This window comes from Chanos chanos, chromosome 4 (genome assembly GCF_902362185.1).
Source record: "Chanos chanos chromosome 4, fChaCha1.1, whole genome shotgun sequence".
In the NCBI taxonomy this organism is placed as follows: Eukaryota; Metazoa; Chordata; class Actinopteri; order Gonorynchiformes; family Chanidae; genus Chanos; species Chanos chanos.
Genome location: NC_044498.1, coordinates 44,198,510 through 44,212,762, shown reverse-complemented (window position 1 = coordinate 44,212,762; position 14,253 = coordinate 44,198,510). Strand labels below are relative to the sequence as shown.

At 39.6% G+C, this 14,253-nt stretch overlaps 2 protein-coding genes across 2 annotated transcripts; one reads left to right on the top strand and one right to left on the bottom strand.

The window, feature by feature from the left end:
* Positions 1-364: 364 nt before the first annotated feature.
* Positions 365-5,232, bottom strand: gmfb (glia maturation factor, beta). Its single transcript, XM_030771824.1, has 7 exons — positions 5,180-5,232; positions 3,125-3,221; positions 2,742-2,791; positions 2,437-2,486; positions 2,225-2,307; positions 1,929-2,002; positions 365-1,695 (listed from the first exon to the last, which is right to left on the bottom strand). Exons 1-7 carry the CDS (start codon positions 5,180-5,182, stop codon positions 1,624-1,626), a joined length of 429 nt encoding a protein of 142 aa, XP_030627684.1. The 5' UTR covers positions 5,183-5,232; the 3' UTR covers positions 365-1,623.
* A 1,616-nt stretch (positions 5,233-6,848) lies between these two features.
* Positions 6,849-13,514, top strand: lgals3a (lectin, galactoside binding soluble 3a). The gene is made up of 6 exons (XM_030771802.1): positions 6,849-6,937; positions 7,219-7,236; positions 7,720-8,430; positions 11,592-11,680; positions 11,914-12,070; positions 12,206-13,514. Exons 2-6 carry the CDS (start codon positions 7,222-7,224, stop codon positions 12,359-12,361), a joined length of 1,128 nt encoding a protein of 375 aa, XP_030627662.1. The 5' UTR covers positions 6,849-6,937; positions 7,219-7,221; the 3' UTR covers positions 12,362-13,514.
* Positions 13,515-14,253: the final 739 nt, after the last annotated feature.

The window sequence follows — 14,253 nt, the reverse complement described above, 5'->3', positions numbered from 1 at the left end:
AAGGACATTGTGAGACGTATTTTTAATGATACCTACTGTCAGAAACAGTTAAATCAACCTCCAATGGAAACATCACTGATGAAACCAAACCAGTTCAAATTGAGAGTAAAATACATTCCTGCCAAATGTCATTTTTTTCAGTGGAACAACCTGTTTGACTATTTCAAGTCTGTCCAAAGCAGCTCAAAGTGTGATGGTAAGACTTTTGTACTGTATTCTATTTGACTACATACATAACATACATGATCGGGTTATGACCTGTAAAGATGTATCACATGTGTCTTATGGAGAGGTAATGAGTTGCGTAAAAAATATGTTCACATTACATACCAAAATTCCGGTCACTAATCTCACAAACTCATGCTTTTTTGAGATCTCGTAAACATCGAATGTTTATCCAGTGTTTTACTTTAGGTATCTGAGGAAAATTAAAACAATGTTTAAATCACATATCAACATTGCAGCCATGTTTATGAAACTGACAGTAAATCAAATGAATTGTGAGGCTGTTTTTATTACTCAGTCTCACCATAGCTTTGAAGGAGACACAGCTTAATTCAGTTACACACACTGATCTCTTTAGATAGAGAGGCCATAAAGACTTGACTTCACCAATGACAGTAAGACACTACATCAGTATTCAGTGGTTAGATGAAAAGTTCAAAAATGAGAGTTGTCTCCATTACAGGTAGGACTGTCACGTTCACAGCTCTGAGTGTATTTATGGACAACATTACGAAAGGATCCCATACATCTCTCATACACAAGCACCTTAAATCTAATACACACTCCCAATTAACTACTCTTTTCAGCGTAAAGGCTCCCCTTTAATAACCAAAGACCCTGTAATTAAATTGTAAGGGCAGACAAACGTCTGTGGCACGGTACAAAACGGGCAAATGTTTGGTCACAGTTCAGCTGTAAAACTATCAAATACAGGACTAGAAAATGATCTTAAAAAAAGGAAAAAAAAAAAAAAAAAGCAATATATTCAGGATTCTTAAGAAGGTGGGATATAGGTGAAGACATTTTTCCCCATACCAACATGGACTCAGCCATAACAGAAAACTCAGTATAAAATGATTTTTTTTTTATCTAAATCTTTTCTTTCTCTCAAGAGTGCAGGTCAACATCTTAACAGCATACTGCGAGACTTGCCAAATTCAATGCCCTATCAAATCAACTACTAAAGTATTAATGAACAGTATTAATAACCGTTGAACTTGCCAAGGGCCGTTGTGCTGGCCTCGTCAGTTAAGTATGAAGTGGTAATGCATGATTAGCATTGTCATGCATGGCAGTGCCTGGCAGTGTCTGGTCACATAAACAAACTGAATAATGAAAAAAAAAATCAACTTCTCAGGGCAGTTTACAATATGTATGCTCAAATCTTTGTACATAGCCAAAATATGTATTTTTTCATTGTCTGGACAGCATGCTTCTTTGATCTCTGACAAGCTGGTACATGTTAGTTTGGTGTTTGAGGCATTCAAAGAAACACGCACATACACACACATGTTGAGTAGAGTGTTAGACGGACAATGGTATATCTCCTCTCGGAGAGGATGGGAGCCGCCTTAGTCGTCTTTCGTTCTGTCCTGATCCAGTCGCTGAAGATGTTTTTTAACGGAAAAAACCCAGTTTCTCTCTCAGCCACTCCTCTGTAAGGTCCTCTGTATTTCTGATCTCGAACACCTAGGTGGGAAAGAGCACTAACCTAATTAAGGAAATCTTAAACCAGAACTGGTAAACAAAAAAAAAAAAAAAAAAAACTTATCTTAAAGTGCTAGATGGACGAGGGAGCCCATCCCTTGTTATTCCATAATCAGAATGCATTAACAATCTTTCCCATTTCTACTGTCACATTTAGTAACGTAAGCGTCGACCTCCTGTCTGTTCCGTGATGGTACAGTGACGTGTGCACTTACCTTAGTCAGCTCCACTGTCTGGACCAGTTTGTTCTTACTTCCTGCATACATCATCTGTTGCTCAGGTTTACATCCTGGAAAAAGTCAAAGTCGCATTTATTAGGAATCACTGTTAGAAAGCACATCATCACATCTTGCTGGAACTGCAAAAATGTCTAACTTGATGGACACTGGACTTGTGATTACGTAATCACTGAAGTACAGACATAGGCAAATCACTGGCTGAGGCGCTGATGCTAAAATGGAGAGCAAGGTCAAAGATGTACATAAAGAAATGCTGATGATCATTGGTTTACCAACTGGGCTTGAGAAGATAAAGCAGAGAGGGTAGGATACTCGTCCATCATCGTGCTGGTATTTGTAGCTGTACACTACAAATGTGCAAAAATGTTAAGGACAATCGTTCTGACAACATCATACCCATAGGAAAAGCAGTTAAGAATTCAAAACTAAGTCAATGATTCAACTCTAAGAGTTGATAATTAATTGTACGTTGCTGAAAGGATATCTTGGTTGTCTTTCAGGTAGCTCATTCTTCAGATCATCAGGAGAGATGTCCTATGATGAGAAAATGAGTGGCAATCACTGATAGATACAACTAACTGTCCTACTTACTACAATAAAAACACATTACTGCAAACAACTGCTTCTGTGGCTTTCATATCCTCTTAAGCTTAATGATTGAGTCCTGTTTGAGGCAAAAAAAACAGACTTGTGGCATAAGCCACTAAACCATTCTAAGACAAAGTGTTAAGACCCTCCTGTGGAACTTCCCTCTCTACAAACCACTCAGAAGCTATTTTGTTACCTTACCTCATGTTCCTCGTCAAGGATTACAAGCTGCCTGTCCTTGTCGATCTTCACTGGAAGAGACAGAAAAACATGGAGAGACTAATATTAGCCATGCATGTCGTTCACATAATGTTCTGTCATTTAAATTTCCATCCAACAGATTTTTCCAAGGCAAGTGACCTTAGACATTACTGGAAGGTGAATTTTTTTTTTTTTTGTACTTTAAAAAACTTAGTCAGCTCTGTCATTGCTAGGAGATTATATATCTCATACACAATGGTGTCAAACTACAGTCCTAAAGGCCTACACTTACACCAGATCTACATTAAAAAAAAATCTTATTCCAGATTTACAGCAAAATGTCAATCTGTAAAATGACTTCAGATTCAGATGTGATTGCTTACTGATAATGGCGGCATTGTTGGTTTCCTTTCGAAAGCGGAACTCCCTCAGCTTTTTGACTAAATCGCCATCTACTTCACAAACTACCAAAGACTCACTCTGGAGGAGGAAAACACAAATAATTCACACCTTACTTCACAAAATGACTACAACACATTGAACAGTGCTCTTGTTTTTTCACGAGCACATGCAAACAGATGTTTAGTCAAGATACTGCAAGAAGAAAGTAGGATTTAAGTTTGAAGACAAGTACAAATACTAAGATGGCTAATCCACCTGAATCTGTACCATCTATACTTGAGTCTGATTGACCTTTAATTCACTGGAGAGTAGTCTCAAATTAAACTAATGGAACCAACTGACTCAAAATAAGAACATGGAATTGAGAGAGCATAATAGACATCTTCATTGAGAACTACATTTCTTCAATTTTGTTCCTATCTCAGTCCAGTTTACCTCACTGTACCATTCAAGAACTTTTCAGTTTGTGTTGGACTGAAGCAAAAGTTTGCGTACACTGCAGGTCTCCTCATGGAGATGTTGCTCTTCACTGTTATGGAAGCAGTCTCATCTGAGCTCTCAAAAAGCCCAGCTAAAATAAATGTTCTATTTTACAAATCACTACTAGTTACATGATTGGGTTGCACTTCTGATGGAATTTCTAGAAGTTTACATGAGTTTACCTGACAGCCTCTGTTAAGAATAGCTGCCAAACTCAATGTACAAATTGTTTGGGCAGGTGTAAGGAATACTGCTTCCAAAAGGCCTCAGATATTATGGACAGTTTATCACTCCAGCAATCACAAACACACTTGATTCAAGCTAATTAATGCATAAAGGGACTCCAACGAGCAATGGTAACTTCACTGGATTAAGATTGAGGGAAAAAAATCTCTGTGTTGATCACCACAAAGGGAGCTACCAACTCCTTGGCACACTGAGGCCAGTTCTCAAGACATGTCTTTGGTCAATGAAGTCTTACTAATCTGACAGTGGATCACCATAAACTGGGGGACTCAGTGGACTATACAAATCCCTATTGAAGAACTTGAACTTTCCACTGACTGAGGTCAAGAAGACAGTCCATCTGTTTTGTTTGTTTGTTTGTTTGTTGTTATTGTTGTTGTTGTTTACTTTCTTAGAGAGAGACGTCACAATACAGATTAATTTCACCACAGCAAAAAAAAATTAACACAAGAGAGATGTAGATTTGTCAAACAGTTAGCAAATAACCAGTAAGATTCTGCATATCGAAAAGCAAATAACCTCAGATAAATATGAACACTAAGTCAGTTCACAGCATGAAATTAACCAGAACACAACATAGATATTAAAAATGACAAAATAAACAAATGTCTATTAAAAACCGCTTGCAGGTACAGTGGGCTTTCAGATGTTATGAGCTAACATTTGTTAGCACATCCAATAATGTTAGCGCTGCGATGCAGATTTCTCCCTTGATTTAATTCCTTTGTTTGATCATAGGCCAATGGGCCTTATGAGACTGGGAGGACAAAACATAGAACCAATCATCATCATACGTTCCTTCGCTCCGCATATCCCAGTAATTCACTAACAAGAACCATCCAACACTGGTGATCACAGACAGGCATGGCCCAGATGTTTAACTTGGACTAGCAGATAAACTACAGGAAATGGGAATTTTTCTTTAGCCTAAAGCGTGCAAAAAATGCCTGCGTGTCACATTTGGCTATGTAACCTTTTGTACAGGATGAAACTGTTAGCGTTTCTTATTCGAGTTAACCCATGTCTCTAAAAACAGATACCTATAATTAAGAGGAGTCAGAAAACTCGATTAAAAGAGATAGCTAGCTAGACTTCATGCAATGACATGTTGCAGCACATCACAATGAACTGGGTGGAACTGCATATTTGTCTGTACCATGACGGACAGGGAAGAGAACGACGACAGTCCCTCTAACAAACTGAACGATCAACAACTCTAAGTGTAAGACACGAATATCTGAGGAACAAAATAATATCAAAGAAATAACACTTTGAACTCGTTTTTTATCATCTCGCCAGTTTTCACTTACCATTTTCCCCGGAGCGCAGACTCAGAATGCATGAACTGAGCGGTGGAGTTTTTTTCTACTTCAAGTCTTGTGACTTGATTCCGACCAATCCCACCTCTCTTCCCAATCCCTTAACTCCTTCTCTCATTGGAGCAACGATATAGTACCATACTATCTGATCCAGGATCTGCCTACATAACTACACCTGCCGCTGTAATCAATGTAATCAAAACGCCCAACTGACCTGAGACCATGATTTAAAGGTATGCGCGTGGAAGAAGAATTTTGGCTGTAAGTAGGCCACTGTAGATGGAAACTACAATTTGGTGCGTTGTCTCAACACAGGAAGGGGCTATCTGACTGTTCCATGATGTATATGTCATACAATTTTGTTTTTCCATTTAGAGGATTTTAGACGGTGCTGACTCTTTGTGTTCTGGTGTTGTGGTCACGTATAAGTTTATGACCACAAGAAAATGTTAGATTTACTTGCACGAATTTTCATTTTCTACTAATTCTTATGAGTGGGTTACGTATGGAAATGATTTTTAAAGTCGTATATCTTATGAACTTCTAACATACTGAACAATACCTGCCTCAATTAAAAATTAAAAACAAAAAATCAGTAATGCCTATCTGGTTGTTGGTTGATCCACCTCGGCAGTAGAACCTGAAATAGAACAAGAATATGCTATCTACAGATCAGCTAGTCGCAGTCCTGAGGAACCACTGGCAAGAGGGTGTATGAGATCAGAAGGAAAATACAATTTCGTAAGAGCGGGAGCAATGCATACCTTGGTTCTACAGCAGGGATTGGTAGTCCCGCTCCTGAGAGACTCCACGGCATACCTTTCCTCCAGTCCCATAAAATACACTTGTTTCAGTCAAAATACCAAGAGGCTACTGACTAGATTTGGCTGGATAGGATCAAGTTTGGATCAAACCAAACAGGAGTGTGTTACTTGTGGAGACAGACCACAAGGATGCTAAACAAGAGAAACCACCGTGGCACAAACCAGCCTTGTTTGCATGCGTGTGCACGTGTTAAATAAAACATTCTGTAGAACTCTAAAACATTACAAACACATCACCCCCACAGTGGAGGTAAATGATTATCTAAGTCACAGATTTCACAGAACTGAGCATTTCATCCTGTGTTCACTGGTCGAAGGTTCCTAGAATTCTTAGTTCTGTAACTGTCATTTTGTGTTTTCCATAATTTCATTTTCACAGTAACATTCTAACATAGCTTGTTTTCTTTCTTGCTAATATCATCGCCTTGATAGTTAAGTACTTGTTAACTTGAATTTCCAACTTAATACAAAGGTTTTGTTTTACTAAAGGAAGAAGCACCAAGGAAGAAGTTTTCGATCCGTCATAGCTAATAAATGGTTTAATGCATTTTCATGAAATCTCATTCATTGACAGCTTTAACTGACGTTGAAGAGATGGAATTCAGACATGCGCACAATTGTCTAGCCTATCCCACTGACGACACACCTGCCCTGTGAACTCTATGCGCGCTGCTCTAAACACAGCTGATTTGTAAACAAGATGGATGATGTCTGTTCATGTTCTGCATAGTTGTTCCTTACTCGATGTTGATATGTAAATCAGATTGTTTTTAATCTTTAAGCAGAAAATACTCCATGTTCAAGTCGCAACCCCACTTCCTTTGTAGAGTTCTATAATTTACTTTCTGTGAACTGGCGTGGTGAATGAGTGTTCCTGAAACAGGCTAACTAGCAGACCCTGTTCGGAGGCCGTCTTTCCAGCGAGGTACTGTTCCGTTACACAAAACTGGTTATGTTTAACTTGCTACATCGCGAAAGTATACCCTTTTACCAATTAGTTTCATTACAACGATGGTAAACATTGGCAGGCTAAATGTCACATATACCTTGCGTCCAGAGTCCCTCCTTTAGCTAAACGGAATGTCGAAAGTGTTTCGTCAGGCGAAGATGTTTTTAAAAGTGAAATCGGTTTATAATCAACTATATTCATCTGCATCTTCTCTCGATCTCTTTGCCTAACCGTTTTATTTCTCTTTTCCCTTTCAGGCCATGGCAGATTTTTCGGTGAGTTACAGCAAAATGTAACGTTGATATTTCTCATCCTGTCCCTTTATATGTTGACATTAATGCAAACTCATGCTGTTCTATAAGTTTGGCAAAAATGGACGTCTTTGAGACTGAACTGTAACTTAATGCAGTGTTTGTGGGTGGTCATAGTATTTATGAGCTTATTCGAACCAGGGTTCTCACTGACTTTACAAATGTCTCATACTGCAGCAGAATGATGATCTACCAATTTTAACAGCAGGCTTTTATAAAAGTAACTTTTAAATGATTATCAATACTAATGTACTGTCATGAGTATGAATGCATTTAATATTTTGGTTACACAATGGTTTCATATTTAAAAGCGTTTACAGTGCTCACCTGACCAGAATGCGTCACCTACACTATGTTTGGCACAGGAAGGGTATTTTGTTCAGACAGTGCAGACCGAAATTTTCACACAATGACTCAGCATGTTCCTCATATATGTTCACCATACAGCTTGCTGATGCCATCCCAGATGATGTTACTGGTGAGGTATCTAAAACAGGGAACACCAGACCCTCTGCGCCTGGTGGAAGTGCTCCACCAGCAACTAACCCAGGATGGCCTGGGGCTGCCCCTGGAGGCCCAGTGCAGCCCTCAGCTCCTGGAGGCTTCCCTGGTGGCCCCCAGTCAGGTCCAGGGGCTCCTAGCCCATTCCCCGGCGGTCCACCCAATGCAGGACATTTCCCTTCTGGCCCTGGAGCACCGTATCCTGGAGCTCCAAGTGCCCCAGGTGGGTATCCGCCTGGACCTGGGGTGCCAGCACAGTTCCCCTCCAGCCCTGGTGCCCCTGGACAGTTCCCGCCAATGCCTGGTCAGTACCCACCAGGAGTAGGTGGCCCTGAACAGTTCCCAGGTGGGGCGCCCATGCCATATCCATCGGGACAGTTTCCCCCGACTCCGGGAGGACCGCCAGGCTCCTGCCCTAATGTGCCTTACCCGGGAGGACCTCCTGGACCTGGGATGTTTGGACCAGGAGGCATTGGTGCCTTTCCTCCTGCGCCAGGTCATGGTCCTGGGTTTGCAGGTGCAGCCTTCCCCCCTGTCCCTCCAGGTTCATGGGGTGCGCCTAGTGGAGGCTTCCCTCCACAACCAGGTCCTCCTGGTGGATACGGTCCGGGTCCAATGGGGCCGTTCGGAGGGCCCGGTGCTCCTGGAGGCATGTTGGTAAGTACTGATACCTGTGAGTCTCTAAATACAGCTGCTGCTTGCTTGGTGTCCGGTGCTGTACTCTAACTCAGTGGTTCTAGTTGGGGATATAGGGTACTTTGGTGATGCTGGGGCTGGCTCAGTTGTACTATGTCACTGGAGGAGCAGGTGTCTTCTGGTGGTGCTCAAAGGCAGTTTTATGCTGAAGGCTGTAACTTATGAGATGTGTGCAGATCTCAAAAACACTTGTTTTTGTCTTTCAGCCACCACGTAACCCGCCATATTTTTGAATACAGTGAGCCCCTACAGCATTTCACGTGGAGGAAGACAGCATATTTTGACTTCACATCGACTATCATCATTGGGGTTTTTTTTTATGCACACACTGAGGGCTACGCCATATAATAATTATGGTGCTTTAGATTTCACCAACATCAAGTAGAGTTTACCAGCACTAAATGCATTGAATCACTTGGGGCTTTGTTATAATTATATGTAATTTTTTTTTTACCAAACAAGGCACTTTAGTATTTTAATTTTACTGTTGAATAAAAAGTGTATTTTGTTTCCTTTATGAAGCCAAATTATGGCTCTATTGGTGTTTCCACCCAGCTTTGGCTGATTACAGAAAGAAAAAGAAAAAAAAAATGTGTGATGGGAATTTGTATACTTTGTTCAGAGAGCATTCAGTGACTCCACAGTTTATATGACAACTCTTTGAAAATCGTGGGAAAGCTGTCTGTTATGACAGTTCTGTTTCTTCCCATTAAGACAGACAGTTAGTGGACGTAAATGACTTGCTATGTGTAAAGATGAATTGTAACGTTATTTTTTCACTATTATTGCTGTATTTAAATACATCAAATCATTTCTGAAACACAGCGGAAAGATTTGATGTTGATGGAGTGCCATAGCTTGTGAAGAGATTTTTTAAAACTGTTTTGATAAACTGTTGCTTTTCTATAACTTTTGCTATCACTTCATCAAAGCTGAATATTTATAATTGTAGAATTGCCTTGTGGAAGTTTTAAATGCAACTGCAGTTTGCCTGATGTAAAAATAACGTGAGAAATCCAGAAATGCACTGGCTGAGTTCGTTTAAAATTCTTCCTGAGAACATGAATGGGTTGGTAATTGTGGATAGACAGCATAGGACCTACAGTGAATTAGGAGTATCATTATACAGTTAATTAAAGACAAATTTGAACAATTCAATTAGTAACATATATCAGCTAATCTAGCTTTAAACAAAGTTAGCATCACAACTTCATCAATAATGAATGCATTGTATACACCTGAAAATAAATATAGTTTTTGCTGATTACACCATCTTGCTGTTCACTGCATATAAAATGTGTTGGAAAGGCCCAGTCTAAGGCCACAGCTAACTTTGGTATGGTGAGGATGACTCATTGGGCAGGGTTTTTGGAAACAGAGCAAGACTATTTTGTCATGCAGCCTGATTTTGTCAGCCGCAGAGTTGTTGTGGTGATTGTGTTAGTCAGCCACAATGTTGTCATGGTGAAGAGAGCAATTTTCTCTGTTTTTGTCACGTGATTGGTTGTGACTGTAGAGGGAGTGTGAAGCATGTGTACTGAGAACATGACACACTGAATTTCCCTTGAGGTTGTTGTATATGGGATTAAACTATTATGAGACTAGAGAATATCTGATTGTAATACAGTCCAGTGGTGCTAATCAAAAAAACAATATGTGGCACAAATTGCATATTGCTAATCTTACTTTGATAAAATCTGGAAAATTTGGCCCATCAGAGGATACCAGTCAAAACAAGGCAGTGGAGATGGGTGATTTCAGGGCAGGTTGTTAAACGTCAGGCCACTTGTATGCCATTTCAGAGTCATGTGGCAATACAATAAATTTTATTTGAAATACATTAAGGGAAAAACTGATCACATGACATGCTGGTCAAATTTTAATCCCATTTCTCGGTTTCTGTGACGTAATATATGAGAGCATATAAGAGTCTGGACAAAATGATGGAAACACCAAATAATGTATGACTATCAAATAATCAGGAGCTAGGCTGAGCTTTGCCTTTCAGAGTACTATTATACCAGTTATACACCAGTTCTTTGAGGGATTAAGTAGGTGGAAGTCTACCCCATACTGTGTGTTCCAGACCTTCTCATAAAGGTTGAGTCATGTTTAGATCTGGTGATAGAAATTCATGGAAGATGTCTGAGTTCATGCTGCTATTCATGAAACCACTTGTAAATCTGTTCAGGGTACAATATTTCAAGAAACAGTTTTTGCACCACAGGGTGTACATAGTCATCTAAAATAACTGTGTATCTTGGCTGTACTTCTGCCATGCAGAATGATAGCTAGAGCCAAGTGACTTGATTCTGCAGTTATTAACAATGTTATTAGACAGCTGCCAATACCATAATAAGTCCCTCAGTGTAAACTACCTTTGGCTTTCTCTAAAGCAAAAACCTGTCCAAATAGAAGAAAGTGAGTAAAATACTAATGATCGGTGCATATTACTGTCACCCACTGCCCAGAGGTCTGGGTTTTATATTCATTAAACCAATTTTATATGATCTTACACACTGGCCTTAGTGATAAATAGTCTCTAAATGGCAGTCTTACCATAAAGGTAATCGAGAGGGTTTTTTTAAGAGTTTTTGTTGGGGCTGGGTCACAGAGGTGTAAATTCAAGCATGTGGTCGATGTTAAGGCTGTTGTTTAGTGCTTTTTACCAATATCACATTAAGCCTTTGCCTGTTCTTGTCAGTGACTTTCAACTTAGAACCACTGCTCTTGTTTCCTGACATATTTCCTTGTTTTGGGGCATGCCATTAGTTTCAACATAAAATCATTTCACACTTTCATTCTTGCACCAACTATTTGTTCAGGGACTCCCCCTTTTTTGTATATGGGCGAAGGCAGTGCCCTTTGCAGGCAGCAGAGCACTTAATTTGACCACATGCCCTTGCTGAAGTACATGTAAAATCTGCTTTTACTTTGAATCCTTTTTGTAATTCGCTTTCTTCCATTTTCAGTAGTTTCTTTATTTTGTGTACTCCTTACTGCTGGTCTTCACTAGTAACACAAGCACAGCTTCTTGTACTTAAAGTTGCAGGTCTCGGAATAAGCATAATTGTATTCAATGGCAAGGATTTTTCTGAATCCTTATGTCATGTTCCTTTCAGACAGTGCCATACGAACTGCCTCTCCATGCTGGCATAATGCCACGCCTTTTGATCACCATAGTGGGGGAACCAGTCCCTGGAGGAGAAAGGTAATGTGCATATTATTTAAAAAGTGCAGAAACAGATGATGGTAATTCAACAACTGCTCTTCTTCATTTAGTTGGATGAAACATAACCATAAGCATTCTGTTTGGACAAATAAACTTACTTTGTAATTTACTTTCAGGTAGATACATATTGCCTAACAAATACTTTCACCTCTGCACATGTTCAACCTTAAAATTGAAATGACTGATTGAACTGGTCTCTTTCTGCATTTCAGGTTCAATGTAGATTTTGTGAAAGGCCCAGATGTGGTTTTCCATTTCAACCCTCGTTTCCATGAACAGACAGTTGTCCGAAACTCTAACTTAGGAGGCTACTGGGGACCAGAAGAGAGAGAAGGAGGTTTCCCCTTTGTCCAGGGAAGACAATTTGAGGTACATGAAAGTATAGGTGTTAACAAAATGTATTTACATGAAAGGACGTACAGTATGTAAGTGGTAACTCGGTTGGTTGATTGGCATGGTTGATTTGGATTCATTCTGACTGCGTGGCTGTGTGTGTGTCCACAGCTGAAGATCCTGGTGGAGCAGGATATGTTCAAGGTTGCTGTGGATGGAGTGCATTTGCTGGAGTATGAGCACAGAGTCGGGGGGCTGGAAGAAGTCACACTTTTGCGTGTGGCGGGAGACGTCAATCTCTACAGTGTGGCCCCAAGCATGATCTAACACACACACACACACACACACACACAGACAGACCACTGAATTCTACCAGACCTTTCACCCACAACAAAAGAAGCACCATGTTTTTAATACGTATAGATCAAATTGTCCTGTACAACTTTTCCTCTTCTGGGTTCCAATTAAAAGAAATTGGGCTTAATCAAGATATTTTGCACCTCTGATGCAGATATGCTCTGCAGTAGGGGTCATTAACCTGTCTATACTGTCTAGACTGATGCCAATAAGAGTGTCTTCCCCTCCACCAGCACCTGAAACTTTCACTCGGTCTTCACATCTATGTCATGCAGATGAATTGGCATGCTCTGAAGTGCAAGCACAGGGAAACTCATCCACTTGTGGCAATTAGGAATTTTAGAGCCCCTGTATCAGAGGTCAACGAACCTTCTGAAAGGCCACATGGCACGAGGGGTTTTGATCCAACGCAACACAAGCGTATCCTGCTTCATCTAATAAAGGCTCTCAGGAGCTGCAGAAAGGAGGAATGTGTTGGATTAAGATGTGAACAAAGTTCCACAAGAGCGTGGTGTTCCTACCCCTGTTCAGCATCACATAACAGTGCCCATGGCTGACTGCATGACTATAGCGTTGGGCCGTTAAAATAAAAGGGCCTTAAAATTTCAATTTTTGTTCCCTGTCCTTTTTCCCCTCACAGTGTTAGTAGTTCATTAATATTAGCGTGGCTCAGTCTTTGACCCCAAACATTATGCATGTTTACCAAGAAATAGCAGATCATAAGATAGAACTGATTCATTATGTTAAGAGCAGTGTAAATTTAAATTAATACAGAATGGTTACCCTGTGCATGATCCTATGCTGTTTCACCAAAATATAACACCATAGAAATATATGGTGATGAAGTGAATTGCTTGATTTTGATTTATAGTCTAATGGATTTCCCTTTTTACTGAAGCAAATCTATCTTCATAGTTATAGCAGAAAACCATATGCTGTTATCTTTTTTCCTGACCTCTTGTAAGCAGTGTTTAATATTTTTTAAACATTTTTTGTGAAATAGAATCACAGCTGTCGATATGACTTCTTGATTTCACTGCATTGATACATGTCATAAACTGAAATTAGTGGACAATAGAGAATGTTTGCCAAAGACAGTCAAATGAGTTAGGATTTGTTTTGAATAAAAGTAGTCGTATCCTTTTTTTTGAACTCTCTGTATTTTGTTAAGTGACAGATGACTTCAGTTAGATCATAACTCAGAAAGAATTTTGTTTTCTTCTATGAGAATATATTGTTGACTTGTTGATGAATGAAAACTCAAAATAATTGCATACTGTTAGTGTCTAATGGACGTGCCCTTTATTTACACTCATGGCTTACCGAAAGTTTCACAGGGCAGTGACTAAAGTTTTGAATAACCTTATGCATCTCTATAATTGGCAGAATGGACAGTATTTCCGTTACATGTACATAAAATATGAACTGTAATTATGAAAACCCAAAAACACAAGATTACGCATTTTAAAGCAAAATGCAATGTAGGGATCTTCATCAACCAGTTAGCTAAATCAGAGAATACATTGAAATGCAGGAAGCTGGCTATTCATACTTGTTACAGTGGTGTTAATAGTGAGGTCTTGTCACTGTTAAGCTCCTGGAAGTTTGCATGATTGCAAAGAGGCCATGAAGAATGAAGATACTAGTCCCTAAATGGGTGGTTTGTGTAGTGATTTTTTTTCTTTTCTTTTGTGATATAAAATTTTTGACGTACATTGTCTCAGTTAATCACTGTTTCTATGTTTGTAAAGTGATTGTAAATGTAAAAATTGTGGATCTAGAAGGATTTCTGGTAGCTAGTTTGTGGTAGAAGTTGTTAGAGCTTTTATGGTTCTGTGGTAGTATCCTTTTTTGCCCCATAG